This window comes from Podarcis bocagei, assembly GCF_964188305.1.
Source record: "Podarcis bocagei genome assembly, chromosome: 5".
NCBI lineage: Eukaryota > Metazoa > Chordata > Lepidosauria > Squamata > Lacertidae > Podarcis > Podarcis bocagei.
The window spans coordinates 10,169,235-10,195,502 of record NC_138129.1 but is presented as its reverse complement, the minus strand read 5'-3'; the positions used below and the strand labels follow the sequence as shown (position 1 = coordinate 10,195,502).

The following is a 26,268-nucleotide window of genomic DNA, read 5'->3' as shown; positions in this document are numbered from 1 at the left end:
GGGTTGGACTGGATGATACTTGAGGTCCCAACTCTCCAATTCTGTGACCCAACACCTACCCCAACCTCAGTTCCAGCAGTCTACCGTATTTTTCGCTCTATAGGACGCACCTACTTTAGGGGGGAGGAAATAAGAGGGGGAAATTTCTGAATCCCAGAAGCCAGAACAGCAAGAGGGATCTGGCTTCTGGGATAGACTCTTGCTGTTCTGGCTTCTGGGATAGCCGCTGGGATAGCTGGGATAGCTTTGTGTGAAGCCTCTGCAGGGCACAGGGAGCCTTCATCCACGTGCCCTGCAGAGGCTTCGCGGGGCCATCCAAAAGCCAGAATAGCTGGAGGGAGCGCTGTGCAGCGCTCCCTCTAGCCGTTCTAGCTTTGTGCGAAGCCTCCACAGGGCACGGGGAGCCTTCATTCCCGTGCCCTGCAGAGGCTTCTGGGGCAGCCCGTGAAGCCTCCGCAGGGCAGCAGGGTGGCTTCATCCCGCTGCCCTCCGGAGGCTTTGCGCAGCTAAGCCAGAAGCTAGAACAATGAGACAGAGCGCTGCACAGCGAGACAGAGCGCTGCACAGCGAGACGGAGCGCTGCACAGCGAGACGGAGCGCTGCACAGCGAGACGGAGCGCTGCACAGCGAGACGGAGCGCTGCACAGCGAGACGGAGCGCTGCACAGCGAGACGGAGTGCTGCACAGCGCTCCCTCTCCCTGTTCTGGCTTAGCCGTGCAGCCTGCATTCGCTCCATAAGATGCACACACATTTTCCCTTACTTTTTAGAAGGGAAAAAGTGTGCCTTATAGAGCGAAAAATACGGTATTTTAGTAATCTAGGCATCCATCAGGCAAGAAGTTAGATTGGATGGATTCAGCAGGTCCCCTGGAGTTGGATGAGTCCATACTCTTCTAGTACTCTACTATTCTAGACATAGGATCAGACCAAAGGCATCAGGTTGTGGGTACCCCTTGGTCCTCCAGGTGTTGCTGAGCTCCCATCATCCCTGGTCATTAACCATGCTTGCTGGGGCTGCTGGGAGTTGTAGTTCAGTAGCGTCTGGAGGGCCAGAGGTTCCCCACACCTGGTCTGCCTCGTCCTTTCTCCCACAGTGGGCAGGCTGGTTCATTTTTCTTACATTTATATTCTCTCTCGTGGACTGCAAGGGGAACGATAGGGTTCCCAGGAGGTGTCCCATCCAGATGATGATGATGATAATTATTATTATAATAATTAATTAATAAATTATATTTACCCTGCCCATCTGGCTGCGTTTCCCCAGCCACACTGGGCGGCTCCCAACAGAATATTAAAAACATGATAAAACATCAAACATTAAAAACTTCCCTGAACAGGACTGCCTTCAGATGTCTTCTAAAAGTAAGATAGTTGTTTATTTCCTTGACCTCTGAGGGGAGGGCATTCCACAGGGTGGGCACCACTACCGAGAAGGCCCTGTGCCTGGTTTCCTGTAACCTCCCATCTCGCAGTGAGGGAACCACCAGAAGGGCCTCGGCACTGGACCTCAGTGTCCGGGCTGAACGATGGGGGTGGAGACGCTCCTTCAGGTATACAGGACTGAGGCCATTTAGGGCTTTAAAGGTCAGCACCAACACTTTGAATTGTGCTCTGACCAGACCCAGCTTAGCTTGGTCCAGGTCCAGTTGTGACCGACTCTGGGGTTGCGGTGCTCATCTCGCTTTATTGGCCGAGGGAGCCGGCGTACAGCTTCCGGGTCATGTGGCCAGCATGACTAAGCCGCTTCTGGCGAACCAGAGCAGCGCACGGAAACGCCGTTTACCTTCCCGCTGGAGTGGTACCTATTTATCTACTTGCACTTTGATGTGCTTTCAAACTGCTAGGTTGGCAGGAGCAGGGACCTAGCAACGGGAGCTCACCCCATCGCGGGGATTCAAACCGCCGACCTTCTGATCGGCAACTCCTAGGCTCTGTGGTTTAACCCACAGCGCCACCCGCGTCCCAAAATGATGCTTTAGGAGTTCCTAAATCTTAGTGGACAGTGAAGTTCTAGCAAGTACTCAAGCATCCGGACTTACAGGAAATCTTCATGTGCTTTTAATGGGGCTGGGGAAAGATTGGGTGTAAATATGGCAGCTGACAGTGGAGATAGGAACCTAACTCTTAATTCTGCTTTCTTTTAAAATATTTAGGGAGAGCCTGGGCCTCCTGGTTTGCCTGGTCCACCAGTAAGTATTTGCTCATTTAACATTACTTAATGTTGTCCTTGGGGGAGTCCAACAAGCGCCATCGCTCAGTGGCAGATCAGAGACTTTGCATGCAGATGCTCTATGTGGGTGGCTGGGATTAAGAGCTACTTTGGATAGAGGTAAGATTCTGCAAGTGTGCTCCGTTACTGTATTTTTAGATACCCCGCTGCCCATTTTCTCCTCCCTTGTTTATTTATTTGCTGCAGTGAGAATCTGCATTTTATGAGAAGCTGTCTTCTGTTGTGCATTTTTCCTTATTGTGATTTTATTTCTGTAACTGTTCAGATCTGAATATTGCATAGGTATCACATTACGCATTGTGCTTTGTGTTCTCTGTTGTAAAACTGCCCCGTGGTCTTTTGTCAAAGGCTGGTATGCAAATTTTTAATAATAATAGTAATATCAATGGATAATAAAAAAGTTAATAATAGTAATGAGGTTGATGCAGAAGGTTCCGGGTTCAAGTCCCCAGCATCTCCAGGTAGGGTTGAGAGAGACCCTGAAACTCTAGAGTGTTGCTACCAGTCAGTGTAGACATTACAGAGATAGATGGACCCAAGGAATGATCAGAAGCATCTGTGGTACAAGAAAGGGACTAGAATCAGGGGCAAAGGGTATAGGAGGAGTAGTGACAGCAAAGGACCAAGGAACACACTTGTCTGGGAAATAAAAGCAGCTTCCGGTAACTTTTATTTCTGAAAGGAGGACAGGTAGGGATGAAAAACTTGAGAGCCTCTAGCTCAGTGGTTATCAAGCTTTTTTCCCTGGGCCACACTTTGAGAATAAAAATCTGCTTGTGCAACACCGAATTTTTTTTACTGATAAGAAATTTGTTGGGAAATGAAAAGAAACAACTCCTACATCAGGGAGGGCTGCAGTGAGGAGGAATGGTGGGAGCCACCCCCTACCCTGATCCTGAATCTTCCCAGGAGCAGGAGTACAGCATAGATTTGGAACAGTGGTTTGCGGAGGGGCACAGTTCAGAAGGCAGTAGCTGGGAAATACTGGATGCGGAACAGCTAGGAGAAGAAGCACTGCAGGGGGAGAGGGTTAAGAGATTTACAGTCTCTGGACAGCATTCGTTCGCTCAGCCCAAGGTCAAGAAGAGCTGAGAAAGTGGCAGAACAGAAAGCACAGAGGGTATAAACTCAGATTACTAGATGCAGGAGTGATGTAGATTAATAGGGACAGAAGGGGGGGTGTTATGTACTAAGCTTGGATCCTAGAACAATAGGCAAGTAGGATCCTAGAATGCAACAACTGACTGGCTTGCAGAAAAAGACCAATCAGGCTCCAGGAGGAAGTTAATCAGCCTATTAGGCTGGTAAGATCATAGAACGCAACAACTGATTGGCCTGCAGGAAAAGACCAATCAGACTCTAGGAGGGAAGCAGAATCAGCCAATCAGATGGGACTCATTGTGTAAATAATGTATATAAAAGCCTGAGGTTTGGGGGGCAATTCCATCCCTTTTTTACAAGCTGCAATAAAGAGCATGAAATCACTACAGGACTCCGAGTATATTTCAGGGTGTGATCCTTAATTGGGAGAACCGCCATTTATAGGAGATGTGTTCTTTGTTCTCTCACTATGATTATTAAAGTTTCTAACTGGTAGGAAGACTCCTTTCCCTTTGTTCTGTTTATCTACTGCCACAGGGGGAGGAAGGCAATTCCCTGAAGCCTGATATCCTAGCAGTGCTTGATTTATATCACAGGTTTTTTTTTAGAATATGATCACGGGACTTACAGGAAGCATAGAACAATACAGCTGCATAAGAACACGGATCGTTCCCAAAGTATAATATTGTGCCAGGGACTGGCAGGGCATTGTTGAGGGTGCAGCAGTAGAAGGGAGCATGGAGTCTGACTTGCAAGAGGAGGGCAGTGGTTTGTGGGGGACCTGTACCACCCAGGAGCCAAGACTCGGAGGCAGGGGGAGCTTCAGAGCTGGGGGGTGGAGCACAGGAGGAAGAACACGCAGGTCAGGCAAGTGAAGGGCTGGATGCTTCCCCACATTTTCCTGCACCACTGTTTCCCAGAACCAGGAGGGGACTGAAAAGGGATGAGCAGAGGAAGTTTCCACAAAGGCGCAGTCTCCGGCTGCAGCAAGTGGTCCTCTGTTGCTGCCACTGCTCCACAAAGCGTGGACCTGGGCACAGCTGCCTAGCCGCTGGATTGGTGCGCATTGATACCCAGAGCTGTTCCTTTAAAAAAGCCCCATATGCTCAGAAACTTTGCGCCTGTTCATTGGGGGAGATAGGAAGCCCAGAGCGCTTGTTTTTTAGATGTCCCTTTTATCAAGAGGCATGTTGTGAGACCATTGATCCCCTGCTGGTGAGGCTCGCTGACCTCCCGGAAAAGCAAAAATTCGACCTTTTCCTGTTAGGCAAAGATCGTAAGACGACCTGGATGGTCGCCAGATTCTGTGTACAGATCTGTACGCACAGACCATCCCCTGACTCAAACTAGTTCATTAAGAAAATCCCCAAACTCGGTTCCATGGGTGACTCTGGGTCATCTCTCTGCGGTAGCTTATCTTAAAGTTTTAAGTGTCTATACGCTTATCGCATTTACAAATTTTTAATTTATTGTTGTACATTGTTTTAAATGTTTGTTTTCCTTCTGGGATTGTACCCCCAAGTGTGTTTTATAAGCTGGTCTCTGACCGTAATAAATTACCATATTTTGCGCCCCATAGGACGCACCGCCTCCAGGTGCGGGGCTGGAAGAACCAGGTCAGGGAACAGCGGGAAGGCGCGCTCCGCCTCCCCACTGTCTCCCGAGCTTGTGGGGTTGGCGATGGGGAGAGGTGCGCTGAGCCTGGGACTGGAGGCAGCTCTGCGCAGCCATCGGGAGCCGGGCGGGACTTCGGGCCCGGCTCCCGATGGCCGCGCAGAGCTGCGCTGAGCCTGGGACTGCAGGCGGCTCTGTGCAGCCATCGGGAGCCGGGCGGGACTTTGTGCCCCACTCCCGATGGCCGCGCAGTGCTGCTCTGAGCCCGGGACTGCAGGTGGCTCTGCGCAGCCATCGGGAGCCGGGTGGGACTTCGCGCCCCACTCCCGATGGCCGTGCAGAGCTGCGCTGAGCCCGGGACTGCAGACAGCTCTGCGCAACCCTCGGGAGACCGGTCTCCCGAGGGTTGCGCAGAGCTTCCTGAAGCCTGGAGAGCGAGAGGGGTCAGTGCGCACCCACCCCTCTCACTCTCCAGGCTTCAGTGAAAGCCTGCATTCGCCCCATAGGACACACACACATTTCCCCTTCATTTTTGGAGGGGGAAAAGTGCATCCTATGGGGCGAAAAATACGGTATCTACCCAGAGCTGTAGAAGCGACTGTGTTATCTTTGGCAACGAATACTTAGCTATCTGCAGTGCACATTCCTTTGGCCGGGAAGTGCCCTTGGCATATTGATTGCCCTTGGGTCTTCCTGCCATGCTTGCCACCACCTCCAGCCATGTGGCACACCACACCCTTTGAGAACCACTCTGGAGCTTGTGGGGCTGCAGAGAAATATCTGGGGAGCACAAAGCCATTTCTCTTTTTCCACATCCCACAGCAGAGAAGTGCTCAGAGCCTTGAGAAATACTTAGCAACTCATTAAGCAGGCTGCAGGGATAGAATTCCGCTGAGGGGAGCCTTCCTGCTGGTGTGAGTCAAGCATGGATTCCAATTCCGAGACTTGAAAGAAATTCCGCGCTCATATATGCAGTGGAGTCCACGCTTTGAGAAAGTGCCAACGCTGAAGCCATGCTATCCTGTTATGTCTCTGTGGTTGTTATATTAACAGTGCTTGCCTCTTAATCTGGTTTAGGGGCCGAAAGGAGCACCAGGGAAGCCTGGGAAAGCAGGGAATGCCGGCTTGCCTGGCCTTCCGGGAGTAGATGTAAGTATTGAATATTCCTTCCTGCGCCCTCCTCATTAGTGAGAGCAATTCCCAGCATGTTTTGCTCACATCCCAGCGCTCAAATTATGGGGGGAAATCTCTCTCTGTGTGTTCTTCAATATAGTCATTCTCTTTTCTTTTTTAAAAAAGGACCCCACTCTGTTCTCTTGGCTATAATTTTTAAAGACTGGTTTTAATATTGAATTTTGTCAGTTGTCGTATCCCGCCTCTGGACCTCGTGGTGAAGGATGGGTAAGAAATCTCATAAATGAAAACGTTAATATTTTCTCTGCTGTTTCTTCGTCAGGGTTTAACGGGATCTGATGGCCCACCTGGACCAGTAGGGCCACCAGGGGACAGAGTAAGTACCAGAACTTTTAAAAACTTGAAGGACCATTGGGGCAAAAGCAAGCTCATTGACCAAAGTGGAATGGCAATATTAATCTGCCTGCCAGGGATGGGAAGCCTGAGGTCTTCTAGGTGTTGCTGGGTTCTCCTTCAGAAAAGGTGAAATTGGCAATTAACTGTTCCACCCAATTCTGCCATGTGGCTCTCAGATGGTTTGCCCAGAAGTGAATGTGACCCTCAGGATAAAAATGGTCCCCTGCCCCTGGGATAGTTGATCTAGAATGGGGGTGAGGAACGTGCAGCCCTCTAGATGTTGTTCTTCTGCAAGTCCCAACATCCCTGACCATTGGTTGTGCTGGCTGGGGTTGATGGGAGAATAGAATCGTAGAGTTGGAAGGGACCCTGAGATTCATCTAGTCCAGTGTTTCCCGACCTCAAGTCTCCAGCTGTTGTTGGACTACAACTCCCATCATCCCTAGCCAGCAAGACCAGGGGTCAGGGATGATAGGAACTGTAGTCCAAAACCAGCTGGAGATCCAAGTTTGAGAAACCCTGATCTAGTCCAACCCCATGCAATGCAGGAATCTCAGCTAAAGCATCCATGACAGATGGCCATCCAACCTCTGCTTAAAAACTTCTAAGGAAGGAAAGTCCACCATCTCCCAAGGGAGACAGTTCCATGGTTGAACAGCTCTTACAGTCAGAAAGTTCTTCCTGATGTTTAGTCGGAATCTCCATTCTTGCATCTTGAAGCCATTGGTTTGAGTCCTACCCTCCAAAGCAGGAGAAGACAAAGTTGCACCATCCTCCATGTGACAGTCCTTTAGATATTTGAAGATGGCTATCATCTCTCCTCTCAGTCTCCTTTTATCCAGGCTAAACAATATCTGGAAAGGTCCACAGGTCCCCCAACTTTGCTATTACCCACTGCACATACAGCTAACCAGTGTGTGAATTACTTTCCATATTTTAAGGGATTCTAGCTCAGGATTTGTGCGAGGTCTGCAGCAGATTTGATGTAAGAATTACCAAGCTTTCCCTGAGAACTCATCATTTCTTCAGCCATTAAGAAGGACAACAACCCACTCTTTCCTTCCAAGCAGCCAGCGCTGTAAAAGACTAGTTTAGGATCTGTCAGGAAGTAGTCCAGGAACAAAAAAATGTGCATAACCGAGCTTTTAAAAATCTATAACTAAGCTGGCATTTGTAAACAAAGTTGATCTTGATGGGATTACAGCCTGATCTTAAGGGGGTGGAAATGGAATTAATTAAGGCTTTGAGCTCTCAGAAGCTGTCCATTTGATTCGAGGGTTGTCTTTAAATTTAACAAGGGGGGGGGAACCCTACTAATCTGTTTTGGTGTGGTATGCAGAATGCCAGGGTGCCCTTCCTTTTGAACTCCAAATCAAGCAACAGCTTTTCAGATGTTTTCGTAAACCAAGTCCCTTTTTTAAGGCCAAATTCATGGAGGAGAGAGCTTTCGACAGGATATCTCTGTTCTGCCTCCACGGTCATAGCCAGCAATGCTTCTCAGTACCAGTTACTGGAATATAGATCCGTATAGTTAAAGCTATGGTTTTCCCAGTAGTGATGTATGGAAGTGAGAGCTGGACCATAATGAAGGCTGATTGCCGAAGAATTGATGCTTTTGAATTCTGGTGCTGGAGGAGACTCTTGAGAGTCCCATGGACTGCAAGAAGATCATACCTATCCTTTCTGAAGGAAATCAGCCCTGAGTGCTCATTGGAAGGACAGATCCTGAAGCTGAGGTTCCAATACTTTGGCCACCTCATGAGAAGAGAAGACTCCCTGGAAAAGACCCTGATGTTGGGAAAGATGGAGGGCACAAGGAGAAGGGGACAGCAGAGGACGAGATGGTTGGACAGTGTTCTCGAAGCTACAAACATGAGTCTGACCAAACTGCGGGAGGCAGTGGAAGACAGGAGTGCCTGGCGTGCTCTGGTACATGGGGACACGAAGAGTCGGACACGACTAAACGACTAAACAACAACAACCCAGTTACTGGAAGCCGCAGGAAAGGGGAATGCTCTTGTGTTCAAATCCTGCTTGCAGGCCTCCCACAAGCATCCGATTTTCCACTATGAGAACAGGATGATGGACTAGATGGGCCATTTGCCCATCTAGCTGTCTCTCCTTACGTTGCTGTGACAAATCCCTGCTTAAAGGCACTTACATCTTCAAACAGGGTTCAGAGACATGCTTGCCAATATTATAGCAATGGCGGGAAAGGGGGAGGCGCTTTGCAAATGACGGGCAGGAGGGGTGCTGAACTCCTCCTGTGCCTGTTAGTTTTCATCTGCCAAGACCCAGTGACGCAAGAGTCATTGTAGTCCGACTCCCTGCAATGCAGGAATCTCAGCTAAAGCATCCATGACAGATGACCCTCCCACCTCTGCTTAAAAACCTCCAAGGAAGAAGAGAAGAAGAAGAAGAGGAGTTTGGATTTGATATCCCGTTTTATCATTACCTGAATGAGTCTCAAAGCGGCTAATATTCTCCTTTCCCTTCCTCCCCCACAACAAACACTCTGTGAGGTGAGTGAGGCTGAGAGACTTCAGAGAAGTGTGACTAGCCCAAGGTCACCCAGCAGCTGCATGTGGAGGAGCGGAGACGCGAACCCGGTTCACCAGATTACGAGTCCACCGCTCTTAACCACTACACCACACTGGCTCTCAAGGAAGGAGAGTCCACAACCAGAACAACTCTTTCTGTCAGAAAGTTCTTCCTGATGTTTATTTGGAATCTCCTTTCTTGCAATGTGAATGGTGCTACCATACCCTCTGACATGCCCCAGCGCAAAATTTGGACATGTGTCTTCCGGGTTGTGCTGCCATACAAGTCACATGACCTCCATGCACATAACAGTTTTCACATGCAGGGCAGAATAAAGATAACAGTTTGAGTTCCTCACTTGAAGCTTTACAAATTTATATAGTGTAACATCATGGATGGAAACCATTAATTATGCAGCCGTTGACTAAGGGATTATTATTATAACTGAAATGTAACTGATATTAATTAAGATTATGGAACGCAGTGATACAAGATCGGAAATTGCACCCAGTCCACCATGCGGGGAGCCAATTTAACTAAAATGCATTAATTGGAAGTTGATTGACATTTTGATAATTTTGATAATTTTGGAATTAATCGTTACTATTATAATTTGGCTATTACAGTGGTACCTTGGTTTTCGAACATTTCCGTTGACAAACATTTCAGTTTACGAACACCGTAAACCCAGAAGTAAATGCTTCGGTTTTTGAAAGCATCTCAGAAGTTGAACATGCCACGCGGCTTCCATGTTGAATTTTTCGTATTGAGTTTTCCATTTTCAAACATTTTGGAACTCGGAGCAGATTATGTTCGGAAACCGAGGTACCACTTTATTGGGTTTATGTTGAAAAACTAATTAAAAAATATTCAAAAAACAGAGAGAACCCTCTGCCTTGGTATAAAGCAAACGAGGAGAGTTACAACTCTGCCTGGTGTGAATTTGTGACGTTGGTCAGAAAGTTTTTTCAGTAGGCCAATGGGTGCAACTGATTTTTCTGTTTTATGTTTTTTAGCAAGCCTGATCACTTCTTATTACTGAGTTGAAAGGGAGGGGAGGGCAAACATATATGTAATTTATTATTTCCTGCAATTGATCTATACCTGCATCTCTATACATCCAAAAGCATCAACATGAAGAGGTGGGGGGGTGTTGTTTTTTGCACTACTGGTTCAAAGCGATCTAGTGCAAATGGGCAATGCTGGCATCCAGAGGGTCACCCATTCACACTGAACTGGGGTGTGCATTCAGTTGTGCAAGGCGACATGAGTCTCTTTCTGCACCAACAACTTGTGAGTTATTATGCACAGCGTAGAACTGGTTTTGTGACCACCGGTGCTCAGCACCATTTGACAAGGCTGGGAGCACCTTCTCAGATGGTTGGGCAGTGGGCGTGAATTCCCACTTCCCCACCTCCCAAAGCAGGAGCAGCAGTGTTGTGTAATGGTTAGAGTGTTGGACTATGACCTGGGAGAGACCAGGGTTAGGATCCCCACTGAGCCCTGAAACTCACTGGGTGATCTTGGGCCAGTCATCGCCTCTCAACCTAACTGGCCTTTCAGGGTTGTTTTGCAGATGAAATGGAGAGGAGACCTCCTTGGAAGATAAAGGTGGCATATAAATTCAAAAACAAACAAATAAAAATGAAACAAAATTAGAGGAACCATGACTGCAAAGAGGTGCTCATGAAAGAGCAGAATGCAGTGTTTCTGTGGTCATTTTGACATCAGTCCCTAAATGGCAACTTTCACAGTGGAATCCAAATTCAGTGCAGCGCTAATTTTAATGTTTCAATCTGGCAGGGTGCCATAGGACCTCCGGGGCCAGCTGGACCAGCCGTGAGTAAACCTACAATTTTATATCTCTTGCATATAAGTATGGAGTAGGTTGTGCCTCATGTACATTGCTGCGTAGTACAATGTCAATGGGGATCCTTCGTGCTGCTGTTTCTGAAGTCGCAGGAATAAGGCAAGGGCATAGCTAAGGGGCAGAACACACCTTTTGCATCCAGGTCAGGGGTCGGCAACCTAAGGCCCATGGGCCACAAGTGGGGGGGGTCGTTTAACCAGCCCCCGAACCGAGCCACCCACTCAGCGAGTCCCTGCGAGCTGTGCTAAATCAGCGCGGCACGGGGACTCGCTTTCGTGGCACTGGAAATCATGTCTGCGCAGACGATGGAATTTGCGTCTGCGCAGGTGTAGACGCCGGAAATCGTGGGGTCGTGCGCAGTCTGGCCTATGGGGGGATCTCCGCTGGAGTAAACCGGCCCAGGCAAGGTAAACCTTGCCGTCCCCTGATCCAGGTGGTCCCAGCACCTCCTGTTTAAAGAAGCTGAAAAATGGGAAGTCATAGCAGATAGTACCAGACTACATAGCACAAGGAAGCTTTGTGTGTCCAAGAATAGCTGGGAGAGGAGATGCTAGATCTGGTCCAGTGTTCAATTTCGAACTCAACGTCTGCTGGGCCTGAAAATTAGCCGGCGCCAACAGATGGGTACATTTGGCCACAGTTACTGGGGTGGCAAAATCATTAGGAATATTATTTCCATTGGAATCAGCAAGGATTTGGACCAGCTCATAAAAGTTATAAAGGTGCAAAATCCCATTTTGTTAATAAATCTTGTGCCATCGCTGCGGAAAGCTGTGAAGATATTGTGCCAATAGTTCACAGTATTGCCTTTTGTCTCCACTGTTAATGTGACATCATGATGTGAACTGATGTTCTGTCACCCTGGATCATTTCGGGGGGGGGGGGACGGGACCGCATGTGTTTTTGTTTTGGTTTTTGTAGCTGAAGAAGGAACTGTGCGTCCTGCATTGGTCAGAGTTGGTCCTATCCATTAAACAGCTAACATGCGCAATTGCAGACATTTATTTATTTTTATAGCAAATTTAACGAAAGGAAGAAGCGAAAAGGCAAAAAGAAAACCCCGGCTCCCAATAATAATACAAAAACCATCAATATATCCATCTCAGTTTAAACCTACAAGTCGATATATGGCACCCAAATGTCCTGACAGACAGCTGAACAATATTGACAATTATAAGACATATGTTCAAATGTAGCAAGGCCAGCAAGGTCCTCAGATGATCATTTAATAGATGGTGGGTGTTTGTCTAACTGGGCTCAAAGGATAAGTCACTTTGCTCTTCCTGACGGGCAGTTATGGGCACTCACCACAATTGGATGAGAAACCTATTGCGGTTATTAATATTGCACCTATGCAAGCTGTTGGATGAATAGAAACAGACTCTTCTTTGAAGTAAAAATTCTCCAGTCCAAAAATATGGTTCAGAAACTTTACTTGCAGAACTTTAACTCCAAACAACTTGAAACAATAAAAGTTACATTCAGATAGTTGCCTATTTCTTTATACTGATCCCAGCATAGGTATAAACCTTTTAGATTACTAGCATCTTGCATCTTGAGCTAAACAATCAAAGCTATATCTCTCCTCAAACAGCCTCCATTTAGCCTGTGGCTGTTTTACCGGAGAGATTAGCACGTCCATTCTCTTCAGCAGCTGGAAAACAAAGCGTATGCATAGACCTATGGGATTCTCGGCTTGTGACTGAGCCAGCAGAAATACAGCCCCACTTAATGATTATCCTGTTAGGCTCTCTGCAGCTTCAGTGGAAATTTCCATGCCATGCTTCACAGTATACATGCAGGCACATTATAGAGTTATTTTCCATTTCAATGTGCATTAAACAATTATACTTAACAAAACCACACATTGATTTTACAGCCTCTTACATCCGTGTAAGAATATCCATTCCCTTAGCAGGAAAGGGGCAAAATAGTTTGCTAATGTTTTAAAACTGCACATTTTATATTTGAATAAAGGGAAGGGTAAAGAGAGGAGAGAGTGGGTTTTCAAACAAGGTCTATTTTTTATGAATCTTCTATTTTTAAAATGTAATTTTGATCTCACTTTCAGGGCAAAGGACTTCCAGGGCCTCCGGTAAGCAAGACCAGCTTGGTACTATTTGCCGAAATCTAACCACACCAGAGCTCAATGCTTACCTTTGCCTCCCTGAAAACTGCCTTCACAGCTCTCCATATTCAAACAATGCCTGCATCAGTTTTAGGCATTTAAGACTTTGTATTTGTGGGGTAAGGTAAAGGTAAAGGTAAAGGGGACCCCTGACCATTAGGTCCAGTCGTGGCCGACTCTGGGGTTGCGGCGCTCGTCTCGCTTTACTGGCCGAGGGAGCCGGCGTACAGCTTCCGGGTCATGTGGCCAGCATGACTAAGCCGCTTCTGGCGAACCAGAGCAGCGCACAGAAACGCCGTTTACCTTCCTGCTGGAGCGGTACCTATTTATCTACTTGCACTTTGACGTGCTTTCGAACTGCTAGGCTGGCAGGAACAGGGACCGAAGAACGGGAGCTCACCCTGTCGCGGGGATTCAAACCGCCGACCTTCTCATCGGCAAGTCCTAGGCTCTGTGGTTTAACCCACAGCACCACCCGCACCCCTATTTGATTGTGATCCAGTTGTGCCATACAGAACAGCCCTATTTGCTAAAGCAGCTAAAAGTATTCACGCTAGCTATATAAAAGACAACGCTGTAGACAGTGCAGGTGATTCATAAATTTTACTTATTGTAAATGGATGTATATTTCTGGATATATATATATTTAACAGGTTTTAATTGACTCGCTGGATCCGTAATTGAATTTGTAATGGCTTTTAGTCAAACGCAATAAATGATCGATTGGATTGGAAGGAAGAAAAAGCTCCTTCGCAAGATGATTCAAATACCTTGGATGTTCAGAGCTCCTGTCCTACGGTTCTGGCTCATATAACATGCTTTCTCTCTTTTGCAGGGACCTCCAGGCCCCAGTGGGCTCCCAGGTGGAAACGGATATCCAGGACCACCCGTGAGTTCCTCTTCCTTCTGACATTTCCCATGCCAGGATGCGCCCCAAAGGGACAAACCTCTTGCCTTTCAGCCCTGCGTTTTTCAGGTCTTGCAACTGTATGTCGAAACAACCAGGTGGCAATCTTTCCTTTACAAGCAACGCCTGCCAGCATAATGGCGCCCTCTCAGAGCCAAGTACTGAATCGATTCAAAATTTGGCAGCTGCGTCTCCTTTTAGCGTGGCTGAGAAGGGAGCAGCTCTTGAAACAGAGGCAGATTTTGGTCACTTGGCATCCTGAGTGAGCACAACCTTTGTCCCCTTCCCCCCGGAAATATTTTTTATTTTCACAATAACTCCTTTTGGCACAGTGGCTTTTTATCGATCTTCTCAGTCTGTACTCATATAAATGTAGGTTTTCTGTTATTGTTATTTTGTGCTCCCTCGGCTCGGCGGCCTGTACTGTGGAACCGCCCTAAACCCAGCACTGCTTGGAAGGGAACAGCCACACAAAAAAACAATTCATGGAGGTGGTTTGTGCAATTTTTGTTTGTGGTGAGAAGAATGCAGGGTTGCAGCATCAACCTTGCTTGAAGCTTCCTTTGCATGACGACGGCCCAGTGCAAAGCTGGGATGCCTTTGGGTACCCAAGGAATAAGCTGCCCCCCTATAACATAATTCCCCTTCTTTACAGCTAACCACCTTATTTAACGATAACTCAGCGGCGCTCAGAATGCCCTAAAGCAGAGTTCTCCAGGGAGGTGTCCATGGGCACACACATGCCCACAGAGACCTTCCTCAGTACTTGCCAGGTTCCCCACCATCCCACCCAGAAAAGAAGCTTGAAAGAAGCTACCTTTGAAGGTGACCCGGAAACTACAATTAATCCAGAATGCAGCAGCTAGACTGGTGACAGGGAGTGGTCACTGAGACCATATAACACTGGTCCTGAAAGACCTACATTGGCTCCCAGTAGGTTTCTGAGCACAATTCAAAGTGTTGCTGCTGACCTCTAAAGCCCTAAACAGCCTCAGTCCAGTATACCTGAAGGAGCGTCTCCACCTCTATCGTCCAACCCAGACACTGAGGTCCAGCTCCGAGGGCCTTCTGGCGGTTCCCTCCCTGCGAAAAGTGAGGTTGCAGGGAACCAGGCAGAGGGCCTTCTCGGTGGTGGCACCCGCCCTGTGGAACACCCTCCCATCAGATGTCAAGGAAATAAACAACTATCTGACTTTTCGAAGACATCTGAAGGCAGCCCTGTTTAGGGAAGTTTTTAATGTTTGATGTTTTATCTTGTTTTTCATAATCTGTTTGCACACAGCAGTTTCTCCAGTTTGCAAATATGCCCTGCTGCAAAAGCTGGCGATCCCTGCTTTAGGGATGGAGCATGGCACTTGGCCTCTGAAAAATGTTTTGTTTTGTCCCCCGTCTTGGCCATTAACTCCCCTGCTCCTGGAGTCCTCTTCCACTCAGTGAGCTTGACTGTGCAAGACTTCCTGCCGCTAGTATCCTGTTCTCTTCTGTTTTTCTTCTGGCTCCCATGTGATCCTTTCCCAGCCAGGCTGGGCTTTCACCTTTACGGCATCCACCTCCTTTGGCCTCACATAACAGTCACAGCAGGGAGATCAAACTGTTTGCCTGCCCAAATTGTTGTTGGGATTGGCTGTGCGAAGCTGCTGCATCAGAAAAGCCCGGAGAGACCGGGAGAGCAAATATTAAGTCCCCGGCAACATTTCCACTGCAAGAGTGGCTTTGGAGCATCAGTGTGCTTGAGTAAACACAGAATGCAACAAGATCTTCATTCAGATAATCCAAATATGGGGATGTGTGCAAAATATCACCAAGTAAAACATATCAGCGCAAGGATTTCTGATGGTGCCACAGGATTTTGCCCCCTCTCCACCCCCCTCCACTAAATCTATTATGGGGTCTCCCCCCCCAACCCTCTGGAGCAGATTTGGGAAGCATGTGGGGTGAACACAGTGGGGGGAGGAGAAGGAATAAATTCCCGTCGTGCAAATAAAAATCCTTGCGCTGCTGGGATGCATTAGTTGGAGACTGCAAAAATGTCAGGGAGGCTAGTGCGGGCGAACATGCTAGCTCTGCCCCCTTTATCTCTTTTTTCCATCACCTTCCAAATTGTGGAAGACTTGTGGGGTGATTTTTATACCTGCGGAGGTGTTCAGCACATTTTGGAACCCTGGGAGACCCAGTCTGTGTCCTGCCACAAAGGGGAAGGTGACGAAAATTGACCCCCTCCTTCTCCTATTTTCCGGTATTTGGAAACCTCAAAATAAACTAGGCATATAATCTGGGCAGGGTGGGGGACAGTTACGATGTGAACAGGTCGTATAAATTCTACACCAGGAAAATGGACTATATAAGGAGTGTTTGTGCATTCGACATTGGCTGTGTAACCAATGGTTGAGATGTGCAAATCAGTCAAAGCCCAAAGACTTGTACAGGCAGCCTTTGCCTGTGTTCCATGTATTGGGTTGTCTCCAATATTAGCCCTACTCAGAGAAGACCCATTGCAATCTATGGGCCTGACTAACCTAGGTGCATTAATTTAAATAGATCTTATTTGGTAACTGCTGGCTTGTTTGAAACCCACCACAGTGCGCATTCTTTGCACTGTGTCATAAAATCATTGCTAATCCATTCCCCCAGAGTTTTGCAGGACAAATCCTCTCCTCATTTTCAAGAATCAGAAACCTTTTTAAGATTTATTGAGTGCCATGGAGGCTACCCACAATTTGCATGTTGATGGGATTTCATAAATTTGGGGTGCCTTTATGTCTAACCTCTGATTCTTCAAAATCTTCTCCCAGATCTGCAAGCTGGAAATCATTTCTCCCCAAATATAAATAGGCTGTACCTGCACTGAAACCTTTGCTATTTCTCATTCTGTTTAGGGACCAGCTGGACTTCCTGGTTTTGCTGGACCACCGGGACCCCCAGGACCACCAGTAAGTTTAGATTTTTTTTTTCAGATCATGCTATTGCACTTGGGGAAAATTGCCGGCTCAGCTGCCCATCACTGTATCCTTTCAGGGGAACCCACAAGGGATGCCCGTTCTTTAGCAATAGCATTATGTTCAGGAAAGCGATAGCTTTTGCTGCTGACAGCCGATGAAAAATTGTAATGCACTTCAATGCACATTAGTGCTGTTCAGTGAATACTAACACAATAATGGAATGGAGGCACAGATTGCCCTGTGCTTCGGGTGAGGTGAAAAAGTACCGTACCTTTCTGTGTATAAGACTAGTGTTTTTTTTCTTTAAAAGTTATGCTAAAAAGTGGAGGTCGTCTTATACATGGATAGTCCTAAAGGGGGGACAAGATGTTTGATTGGTTCCTGCTGTGAGCCGGCGATTGTCAGCGGCTATTGGGTGTGTTATTGGTGGCTGTGGCAAGTGCTGGAGTTGATTGGCTGTCGATGTGGCAATTGGGCGGGCGATTGGCGGCTTCTGTCGGCGAGAGGACAGACGATGTTATACACGGGAAAATGTGGCACTTATTTGAAAGGTCAAGCACCCCTCGTAGCATGTGACTTGTCTTTTGGAGCCATTATTTTTTCTTGCAGCCTAGTAAGATCTGGCGTGCTTAGACTGACTTCAGATGAGTTGACTATGGGCTGGATTGCATTAGCCTGCTGAGCAGGGCAGTGAGTAAAATGGTCCATTCCTGGAGATGTCTGACGTGCCACGATAATACACCGCCTTACTTATGTGTTAGAATTCCTGCTCCATGGCTGCAGTCATGGGATTTTTTGTCTTTCACATGACGTTGTATGTTTTGACTCCACAAAGTGGGAAGTGACGGAGACAGGATGTTTGTGTTACTGTGTTCCGTGAAGTGGGACTATTGTCCTTTGTTCTTTTTCTCTCTTTGCTGCCTGATGCTAGGGAGAGAGGGAGCCATGTTGCAGTGCTCCGTGTGTGTTTATATGTAAATAAAGAAGATTAGCCAAAATGCTCAGTTACTGAGGTCTGTCACGCAAGTTGCGAAACTCTGCGGATCCCTAAGTGTGCTGATGTCTGTTGGCAGCCCTGTTTAGGGAAGCTTTTAATGTTTAATAGGTTATTGTATTTTAGTGTTTTGTTGGAAGTCGCCCAGAGTGGCTGGGGGGACCCAGCCAGATGGTCGGGGTATAAATAAATTATTATTATTATTATTATTATTATTATTATTATTATTATTATTATTATTATTATTATTATTAATTAGCATCGGGTGCTGTGATGTTCGGGCAGAAGAAAGCTTTTGAAGCTCCCGAACAATCGACCAGGAGGGAGAGAACATGCCAGTCAGGCATGTGTCTCTGCCAGAGTCGTACTCGAGAGTAGGACAAGCTCCTGACAACTTATGCCCCATTTGGATTACTATTACTCTAACTGGGACTTCCTTCGAAAAACGTTTGGAAATTTCAGTGGGTCAAAGCTGCAGTGGCCAGTTCTCTGGTTACAGTGAGAACAGAAACACTTGGTTAGCTACAGCTGCACTGACTGCGAGTCTGGTCACAATTCGGAGACATGGTTATGACCTACAAAGCCCTTATAGCTTGGGTCCAAGCTCACTGAAGGAATGTATCTCCCTCTATGAGCCTGCCCAGGCTTTGAGATCTTCTGAGGACGCCATTCTCTCAGTCCTGCCACCCCCATGGTAGGGCTGAGTGATGTATCAATATCCTGTATTGTCCAAAAGCGGTTTGAAGAAGAGTTTGGATTTGATATCCCGCTTTATCACGACCCGAAGGAGTCTCAAAGCGGCTAACATTCTCCTTTCCCTTCCTCCCCCACAACAAACACTCTGTGAGGTGAGTGGGGCTGAGAGACTTCAGAGAAGTGTGATTGGCACAAGGTCACCCAGCAGCTGCTTGTGGAGGAGCGGGGAAGCAAACCCGGTTCACCAGATTACAAGTCTACCGCTCTTAACCACTACACCACACTGGCTCTCAGTCCATATGGTGATATTGGTTTCATAATTTTTGACCTGGCAATATATCACGAATCGTGCATGTGTGTGCGCGCTATGCAAAAATCACAATGTGGGGAAAACCGTGAAGCCAGACATCGCCTCTACCAAGCTCCGTCCTTATTTCAGACATTGTGATATATCGGTATGTTGTGATGTTTAGCTAGTGATACATCACAATGTTGAAAACCATATATCGCTTGGTCCTATTCCACAGGTACGTTTGGTGAGGACCTGAGGCAGGGCCTTCTTGGTGGCTGCTCCAAGATTGTGGAAATACCTCCCATGGAAGGCTAGATTGCCCCCCCCTGCCTTTTTTCACTGGCAGTTTTGGCCATCAACTGGCTGTTGTGAAAGTCTTCTGAGATTGGGTGTTGTATATTGTTTCCTTTCCATCATTTTTAGGGGTTTCAGTGCTGGTTTTTTAAATAATAATAATAACAATAATAATAATCAAAATAAAAAAATTCCTTCCAGTAGCACCTTAAAGACCAACTAAGTCAGTTCTTGGTATGAGCTTTCGTGTGCATGCACACTTCACGAAAGCTCATACCAAGAACTAACTTAGTTGGTCTTTAAGGTGCTACTGGAAGGATTTTTTTTTATTTTGACTATGGCAGACCAACACGGCTACCTATCTGTAACTGTAATAATAATAATGTTATTTTTCATTTGTGCTGAGAGCTATCTTGGGTCCCGACTGGGAGAAAGGCAGGATATAAATAAATAAAATGCAGTTTTTATTATTTCCAGCTCTTGAATCTTCCAAATAAAAATTACAAATTGTTCAGAGCTGATTAGACACTCAAACGGAACACAATAAAAGCGGCTTGCAGCCTGTCTGAATTCAAATATATTCTTTGTTACCCTTGGCATGTATTGGCGACATATTTAAAACCCACACTCTTTGTTGCAGGGTATTCCTGGAGTTATGCCCGACGGCAATGGAGACCTTCAGGTACTGTTTCCTTTTACACACCTATCAAACTGTCTGAGTTATTTTCCAACTGCACAAATGCTTAAGCTCTATATATCTTTTAGTGTGACAGAACTTACACTCTGGAATTCCCTGCCTGTTGACACCAGGCAGGCGCATTCACTGTACGCTTTTTGGCGCCTGCTAAAAAGATTTTTGTGTAGACAATCCTTTGAATGTTTTACTGGTTTTTACTGATAATTCTGTTTTATTCTCTTTGGAAATGACTTTCAGGGTGGTTTTGTTTGCTTGTTTGTTTACAATCCCTAATTGTAAAAAAAATAAGAATTACAATTGAGTGATGCCAATTTTTAAATGCCTGCAGAAAACCTTTCTGTTTCTCCATACAAGCTATTAAAAGTCCTTGCGCTTTTATTGCATGTTCTTTTTTTTTATTAACCTTTGTAAACAGCTTTGACAAATACTTGTGATGTAGTGGCATATAAATAAATACACAAAGAATGCCCTGGTGGTGAGCACTGGTTCTGCACAACTGGTGCCGACGGCTTCATCAAATCACAAGCATCTTCTTCCTCTTCGTTTAAATCATCGCTTTTGTTCATGCCTTTGAAATAGGAATGGTCAAATTTGGTCCGTGGTTGACAACAGCACCTTGTTTCCATGGGCAGGGCAGCTGTTTGTTCTGTGGGCTTTGAGCACGCACAAGAAAGTCTTGATTCTTTGCGTTGAAACAAACATGACATTAATGCGAGTCGGCAAAGTGACATTTCAGCGCTCCGCATCTGTTGTTATGACAGTTCCCTTCATTTTCTAATTGGAGTCCTCAAGGAGAAGCTAATAATTTCCTTGAACCGCCTTATTGGAAAACCTTTTTAGAGGTTGGATGGGAAATGACAGCGTTCCCCTCCCTTCTTTTCCATTTTCAAAAGAGCATCCTATAGAAGCTAATAGAAAATTATAACCTTGCTGTGAAATGACATTATTATTACTTTTTTTGAAGGGGTGAAATACCAAGGAAAATATCTTGCTTTAAGTCCCGTGGATTTGTAAAGAAACTACCATTAACATCTCTCTCCCAATTTCCATTGACTCTGAACTAAGATAAGTTGAGGCTGAAGAAGACCATGGCTGGGGGCAAGAGGGGGAGGGGAAAGGACTTTACTTTTTGAGGTATCCCAGGACACAAGGCTTCACCAACCTGGTGCCCTCCAGATGTGTTGAACTGCAGCTGGCAGGGGCTGATGGGAGTTGTAGTCCAACACATTTGAAGGACACCAGGCTGGCCAAAGCTGCCCCAAGCTACTGTTCTTAGAAGCCATAGTGAGTTAAAGGTAAAGGGACCCCTTACCATTAGGCCCAGTCGTGGCCGACTCTGGGGTTGCGGCGCTCATCTCGCTTTATTGGCCAAGGGAGCCAACGTACAGCTTCCGGATCATGTGGCCACCATGACAAAGCCACTTCTGGCGAACCAGAGCAGCGCATGGAAACGCCGTTTACCTTCCCGCCGGAACAGTACCTATTTATCTACTTGCACTTTGACGTGCTTTCGAACTGCTAGGTTGGCAGGAGCAGGGGCCGAGCAACGGGAGCTCACCCCATCACAAGGATTCGAACCGCTGACCTTCTGATCAGCAAGTCCTAGGCTCTGTGGTTTAACCCACAGTGCCACCCGCATCCCATCATAGTGAGTTAGGGTAGGATTTAATAATAATCTATTATTATTACAGTGGTACCTCTGGTTGCGAACGGGATCCATTCCGGAGGCCCTTTCGCAACATGAAAAGAGCGCAACCTGCAGCGGCGCATCTGCGCACACATGGGTTGTGATTTGCCGCTTCTGCGCATGTGCATGACGTCATTTTGCATGTCTGCGCATGCGCAAGTGGCAAAACCCAGAAGTAACCCTTTCTGGTACTTCCGGGTCGCCACAGGTCGTATCCTGAAGGAACGTAACATGAAGCAAACGTAACATGAGGTATGACTGTATTACAGAACTGCATTCCCTGGTGTTTCCCAGGAAGAGCAAATCCCTGTTGCTCAGAAACAGCCACAACAGTGGTTCCTCACAGGAAACCTCTGCCTTGACCCATTTTACAGCTAAAGGCGTGGCACAGCCTTTCTCCTGCTTTTGTACAGTTCCTTACACTTTATTCGTCCATTGTATTTCTTTTAAAAAAAAAAACACATTTAATTTCACTCAGTAGAAAAACTGAGACAGTGGGTTAACCAGTGCTAGTCCTACTTCAAGTAATCCCATTGGTATTGATGAAAAGAACTTAGGCCCATTAATTTCAGTGGGTTTACTCTGAGTAAACCTTAGTTGGATGTAACATCCCCACATTGTGCAAAACTGCTATTTGATGCATTGTGACTCTTGTAACAAAGAAATGCAGACTTGTTGTTGTTTTATTTAAAAAACAAACAAATTGCTGAAATGTTGTAATAAGCAATCGGCTTAACCAGTTTCACCAAATCCTGAATTTCCCTTAACCACCAGCGATCTAGAGTTGAATATTGTCCATGAAACACAGTAACAGAAATTTCCAGGCTTGTTAATATCACTGCCTTCTCCCCTCGTGGATTAATTATTTTTGTTCTGGTTGAATCTGGTTGTGTGTTATATTTATATTATATTTCCCATTTGTTTTGAGTACAGTGTCCAGCTGTCTGTCCACCTGGCCCTCCAGGACCACCAGGGATACCAGGATTCAAGGTGAGGAATGCTCTTTGGTGAACTTAGAGTAGCCATTGCCTAACGTAATGTAAAGAGAAACACAGGCTGCATAACCCAACTGCAGCCCAGATAAGTAGGTTTCCTAGATACAGAATCATACATGCTCATCTTCAACACACTGCTTGCAATCTAGATGGATTCTAGATCCTGTTGTCTATAAGGGTGGGTGATGTAACAACCCACATTTGAAAACCCTCCCCTTAATTTGGTTATCCACACTTTCCCCTCCCAGAAGGTGTATGTAGAAGCAAGTGCCAGTGGTGATCTTAGCATATGCCCACCCACAACATCATTAAGGAGGTGGGGATATCTCTAGGACCAAGTCCATCCATGGCAGGTGGTGAGACGATGCAGTATCGATCTGCAATGAGCTTTGATCTCTGGAATTAAATTAGTTTGTGGGAAAGTGCTCTTGAGGGGTATAGAATATTCAACAGGTCCAAACTGAATCAGAATTGTAGCATTGGAAAGGACCCTGACGATCATCTAGTCCAGGGGTTCTCAACCTGTGGGTCCCCAGATGTTGTTGGACTACAACTCCCATCATTCCTAGCCAGCATGACCAGTGGTCAGGGATGATGGGAGTTGTAGTCCAACAACATCTGGGACCCATAGGTTGAGAACCACTGATCTAGTCGCTCAGGGGTCTCAGCTGAAGCATCCATGACAGATGGCCACCTGACCTGGGTAGGAGAAACGCAAGATCTCAGGTGCATTGAATGTACAATGCAATGTTTTGTTTGTGTAGCCATAGACAGAGTCCCACTAGTGCAATGGACCTCTAACCCCCTCCAGTGCTTTTTTCTGGGGTTATGCAGGGGTACGCATACCCCTAAACATTTTGTGAATCTTTGTACTTTTGTCCATTTACTGTACAGTGGTACCTCGGGTTACAAACACCACGGGTTACAAACACTTCGGGTGACAGATTCTGCTAACCCAGAAGTAGTACCTCAGGTTAAGAACTTTACCTCAGGATGGGAACAGAAATCGTGTGCCGGCAGTGCGGTGGCAGTGGGAGGCCCCATTAGCTACAGTGGTACCTCAGGTTAAGAACAGTTTCTGGTTAAGAACAGACCTCCGGAAAAAATTAAGTTCATAACCAGAGGTACCACTGTATTTATTTCCCCCCGATACGAACTATAAAATGGTGATTTTCTTGAGTCAAAATAATACCCCTAAACATTTTTTTAAGGGGGCGGGAAAAGAGCACTGCCCCTCTCTCCTCTCTATCAAATCTGCTCTGGGAGGGTCAGCACACAGTAGGAGGAGATGGGAGATTGTTCTGTCCAGCAAGCAAAAATGATGAAATGATCACCTTAGTGTAACATTGAATTCCGCTGTGGATTCTCCTTGTGTGGAGGTTTTGAGAAAAAGGCGGGGCAAGCTTTTGTTGAGAAAGAGCCATAGCTCAGTGGCAGAGCATCTGTTTCACATGCAGAAGATCCCAGATTGAATTCCTAGCATCTCCAGATTTGGAATGTCTGAGGCCCTGGAGAGTCAGTGCTAGTCAGTGTGTAGACAACAGCCAGGTAAAGTTGAAGGGACCCCTGACCATTAGGTCCAGTCGTGGCCGACTCTGGGGTTGCGGCGCTCATCTCACTCTATAGACCGAGGGAGCCAGCGTTTGTCCGCAGACAGCTTCTGGGTCATGTGGCCAACATGACTAAGCCGCTTCTGGCGAACCAGAACAGCACACGGAAACGCCGTTTACCTTCCCGCCAGAGCGGTACCTATTTATCTACTTGCACTTTGATGTGCTTTCGAACTGCTAGGTTGGCAGGAGCAGGGACTGAGCAACGGGAGCTCACCCCATCGCAGGGATTCGAAACACCCAGGTAGAGGGACCCAATTATTTGTTTCCCAAGCACTGGGCTTTCCCCCCGATGGGTTTGTACAGACTGTATCTGTGCAGAAATGATTAATTTACTAATTTAAATTATACATGAATTATATGTAACCATAAATTTCTAAGCGGTTTAGAACAGAACGAAATGGGAAAATGAACATCAGAGTATCTCGTAAGCAACTGGATATAATTAATGCTCCAGAAATACTTGCTGAAAAATAAAAATGTTTTCATGGCGTGCCGAGATGTCGCAGACAGGCTGGACACAGAGGGATGGGGGTGGCACCATCCGGGGAACCCCCAAGGGACGAAGGCTCAAAGCTCAGGGATTGGTGGTAGGACAGTGATGAATGGTCAGAGGGAGAAGAGGGAGCAGACTGGGAGGAGGAGGGGTTGGAAGCTGAAGAGATAACAGGGCTTAGTGAGCTGGGAGAGTGTGGCAGAAAGAAGTCCAGAAGCAAAGGCGGAAGTAGGAGAGGAGGGAGGCCACCAGGCAGAGATGAGTCAGGCTGGTGAAGAAGCCAGGGAGTCTCCCCCTCCTGCTGCAACAAGCTCCCCTTCTCCCTGGTCTCCCAGGACCAGGAGAGGTATGAAGAGGGAGGAGCAGAAATAGCCATTCCAGCATAGTCTCTGATTGCTTGGGAAGGACCCAGAAGAGGAGGAGACTTGGGCATCTATAGTAAGGTTACCAGACGTCCCCGTTTCCCGGGGACAGTCCCTGGATTTACAAATCAAAACCCATTGAAGTTGAAAAGTGTCCCTGGATTCATTGAAAAAAAAATCTGGTAACCTTAAGCTATAGGAAGGTAGGGGCCTTCAGTCCCCACAACTGCCTCATAGAGGCAAGACTTACTGAGAAGAGTTGCTGTGCTCATTAGGCCTGGCACCCTTGAACAGGCCTTGTTCGTTCTAATAAAGAGTTAACTTTATTGTGGGTTGTGGTGAATGTGGGCCAACCTGGGTGTCACCACTGAGGGGGGTGACAAAATGCTGGGCAGCACTCACTGTGGGGCCTGCAGCACGCCCGAGCCATGCACCTCTCCTGGGAGAGATGCGGTGGCTTGGGTGCCCGCAGGCTCTGTGCTGCCCAAACAGTCCGCCCACTGCCTTCCCCCCAGTTGTAGGGCGGCTGAGTGGGAGGAGGCAGACAGACTCCGGAGGCTCCGTGGTACGCCCTGCCCCTATGGGTGGCTTGTCCCGCCCTCACTCTGCCCCTACGGGCAGCTAGCCCCGCCCCTGGGCGTGCCGCCCCAGGTGGCTGAGCGGCTTCCTCCCCCACTGCTTAATCTGTGTGATTTATTGCTGGCTGGTTCCCTGACACAACATGTATATACTCACTATTACTCTGTGAAATGTTTCTCAGTGAATATACAGTCATACCTTGGGTTGAAGTAGTTTCGGGTTAAGCATTTTCGGGTTGTGCTCTGCAGTGACCCGGAAGTAATGGAGCGCGTTACTTCCGGGTTTTGCCACTCACGCATGCGCAGATGCTCTAAATGGCATCACACGCATGCGCGGAAGTGGCGAATCATGACCGGTGCATGCACAGACGCGGGTTGCGTTTGCTTCAGGATGCAAACAGGGCTCCGGAACGGATCCCGTTCACATCCAGAGATACCACTGTACTGAATACAGTTTGGTTTTCTAAAAGCTGTCTGTGCACCTTTTTGACCCAAACAAACTACATGCCTACAGTAATAGGATACTGATTACTCTGGTTTTATTTTTAGGGGCATACGGGTTATAAAGGCGAGCCTGGAGAAGTAGGCAAAGATGGCGAGAAGGTAACACAAACACACCTTTTTTCTTAAGGGTCAATTTTGTTCCCAGCGAAAGCTTCAAGGAAATCGAGCTGTCGATCAGCCAGAATAGATTGGAATCAACAGT

General features: G+C 47.0%; 1 protein-coding gene across 2 annotated transcripts in view; it reads left to right on the top strand.

Annotated features, from left to right (window-relative positions):
- COL9A3 (collagen type IX alpha 3 chain) overlaps nucleotides 1-26,268 on the top strand; it is a 69,864-nt gene that overhangs the window by 8,521 nt on the left and 35,075 nt on the right. For both annotated transcript variants that reach the window (XM_081196204.1, XM_081196203.1), the window contains 10 exons: nucleotides 2,155-2,190; nucleotides 6,024-6,095; nucleotides 6,403-6,456; nucleotides 10,821-10,856; nucleotides 12,959-12,982; nucleotides 13,851-13,904; nucleotides 16,799-16,852; nucleotides 19,778-19,819; nucleotides 22,455-22,511; nucleotides 26,112-26,165. In XM_081196204.1, the coding sequence (XP_081052330.1) occupies nucleotides 2,155-2,190; nucleotides 6,024-6,095; nucleotides 6,403-6,456; nucleotides 10,821-10,856; nucleotides 12,959-12,982; nucleotides 13,851-13,904; nucleotides 16,799-16,852; nucleotides 19,778-19,819; nucleotides 22,455-22,511; nucleotides 26,112-26,165 (483 nt within the window). The remainder of the gene's footprint in view (nucleotides 1-2,154; nucleotides 2,191-6,023; nucleotides 6,096-6,402; nucleotides 6,457-10,820; nucleotides 10,857-12,958; nucleotides 12,983-13,850; nucleotides 13,905-16,798; nucleotides 16,853-19,777; nucleotides 19,820-22,454; nucleotides 22,512-26,111; nucleotides 26,166-26,268) is intronic.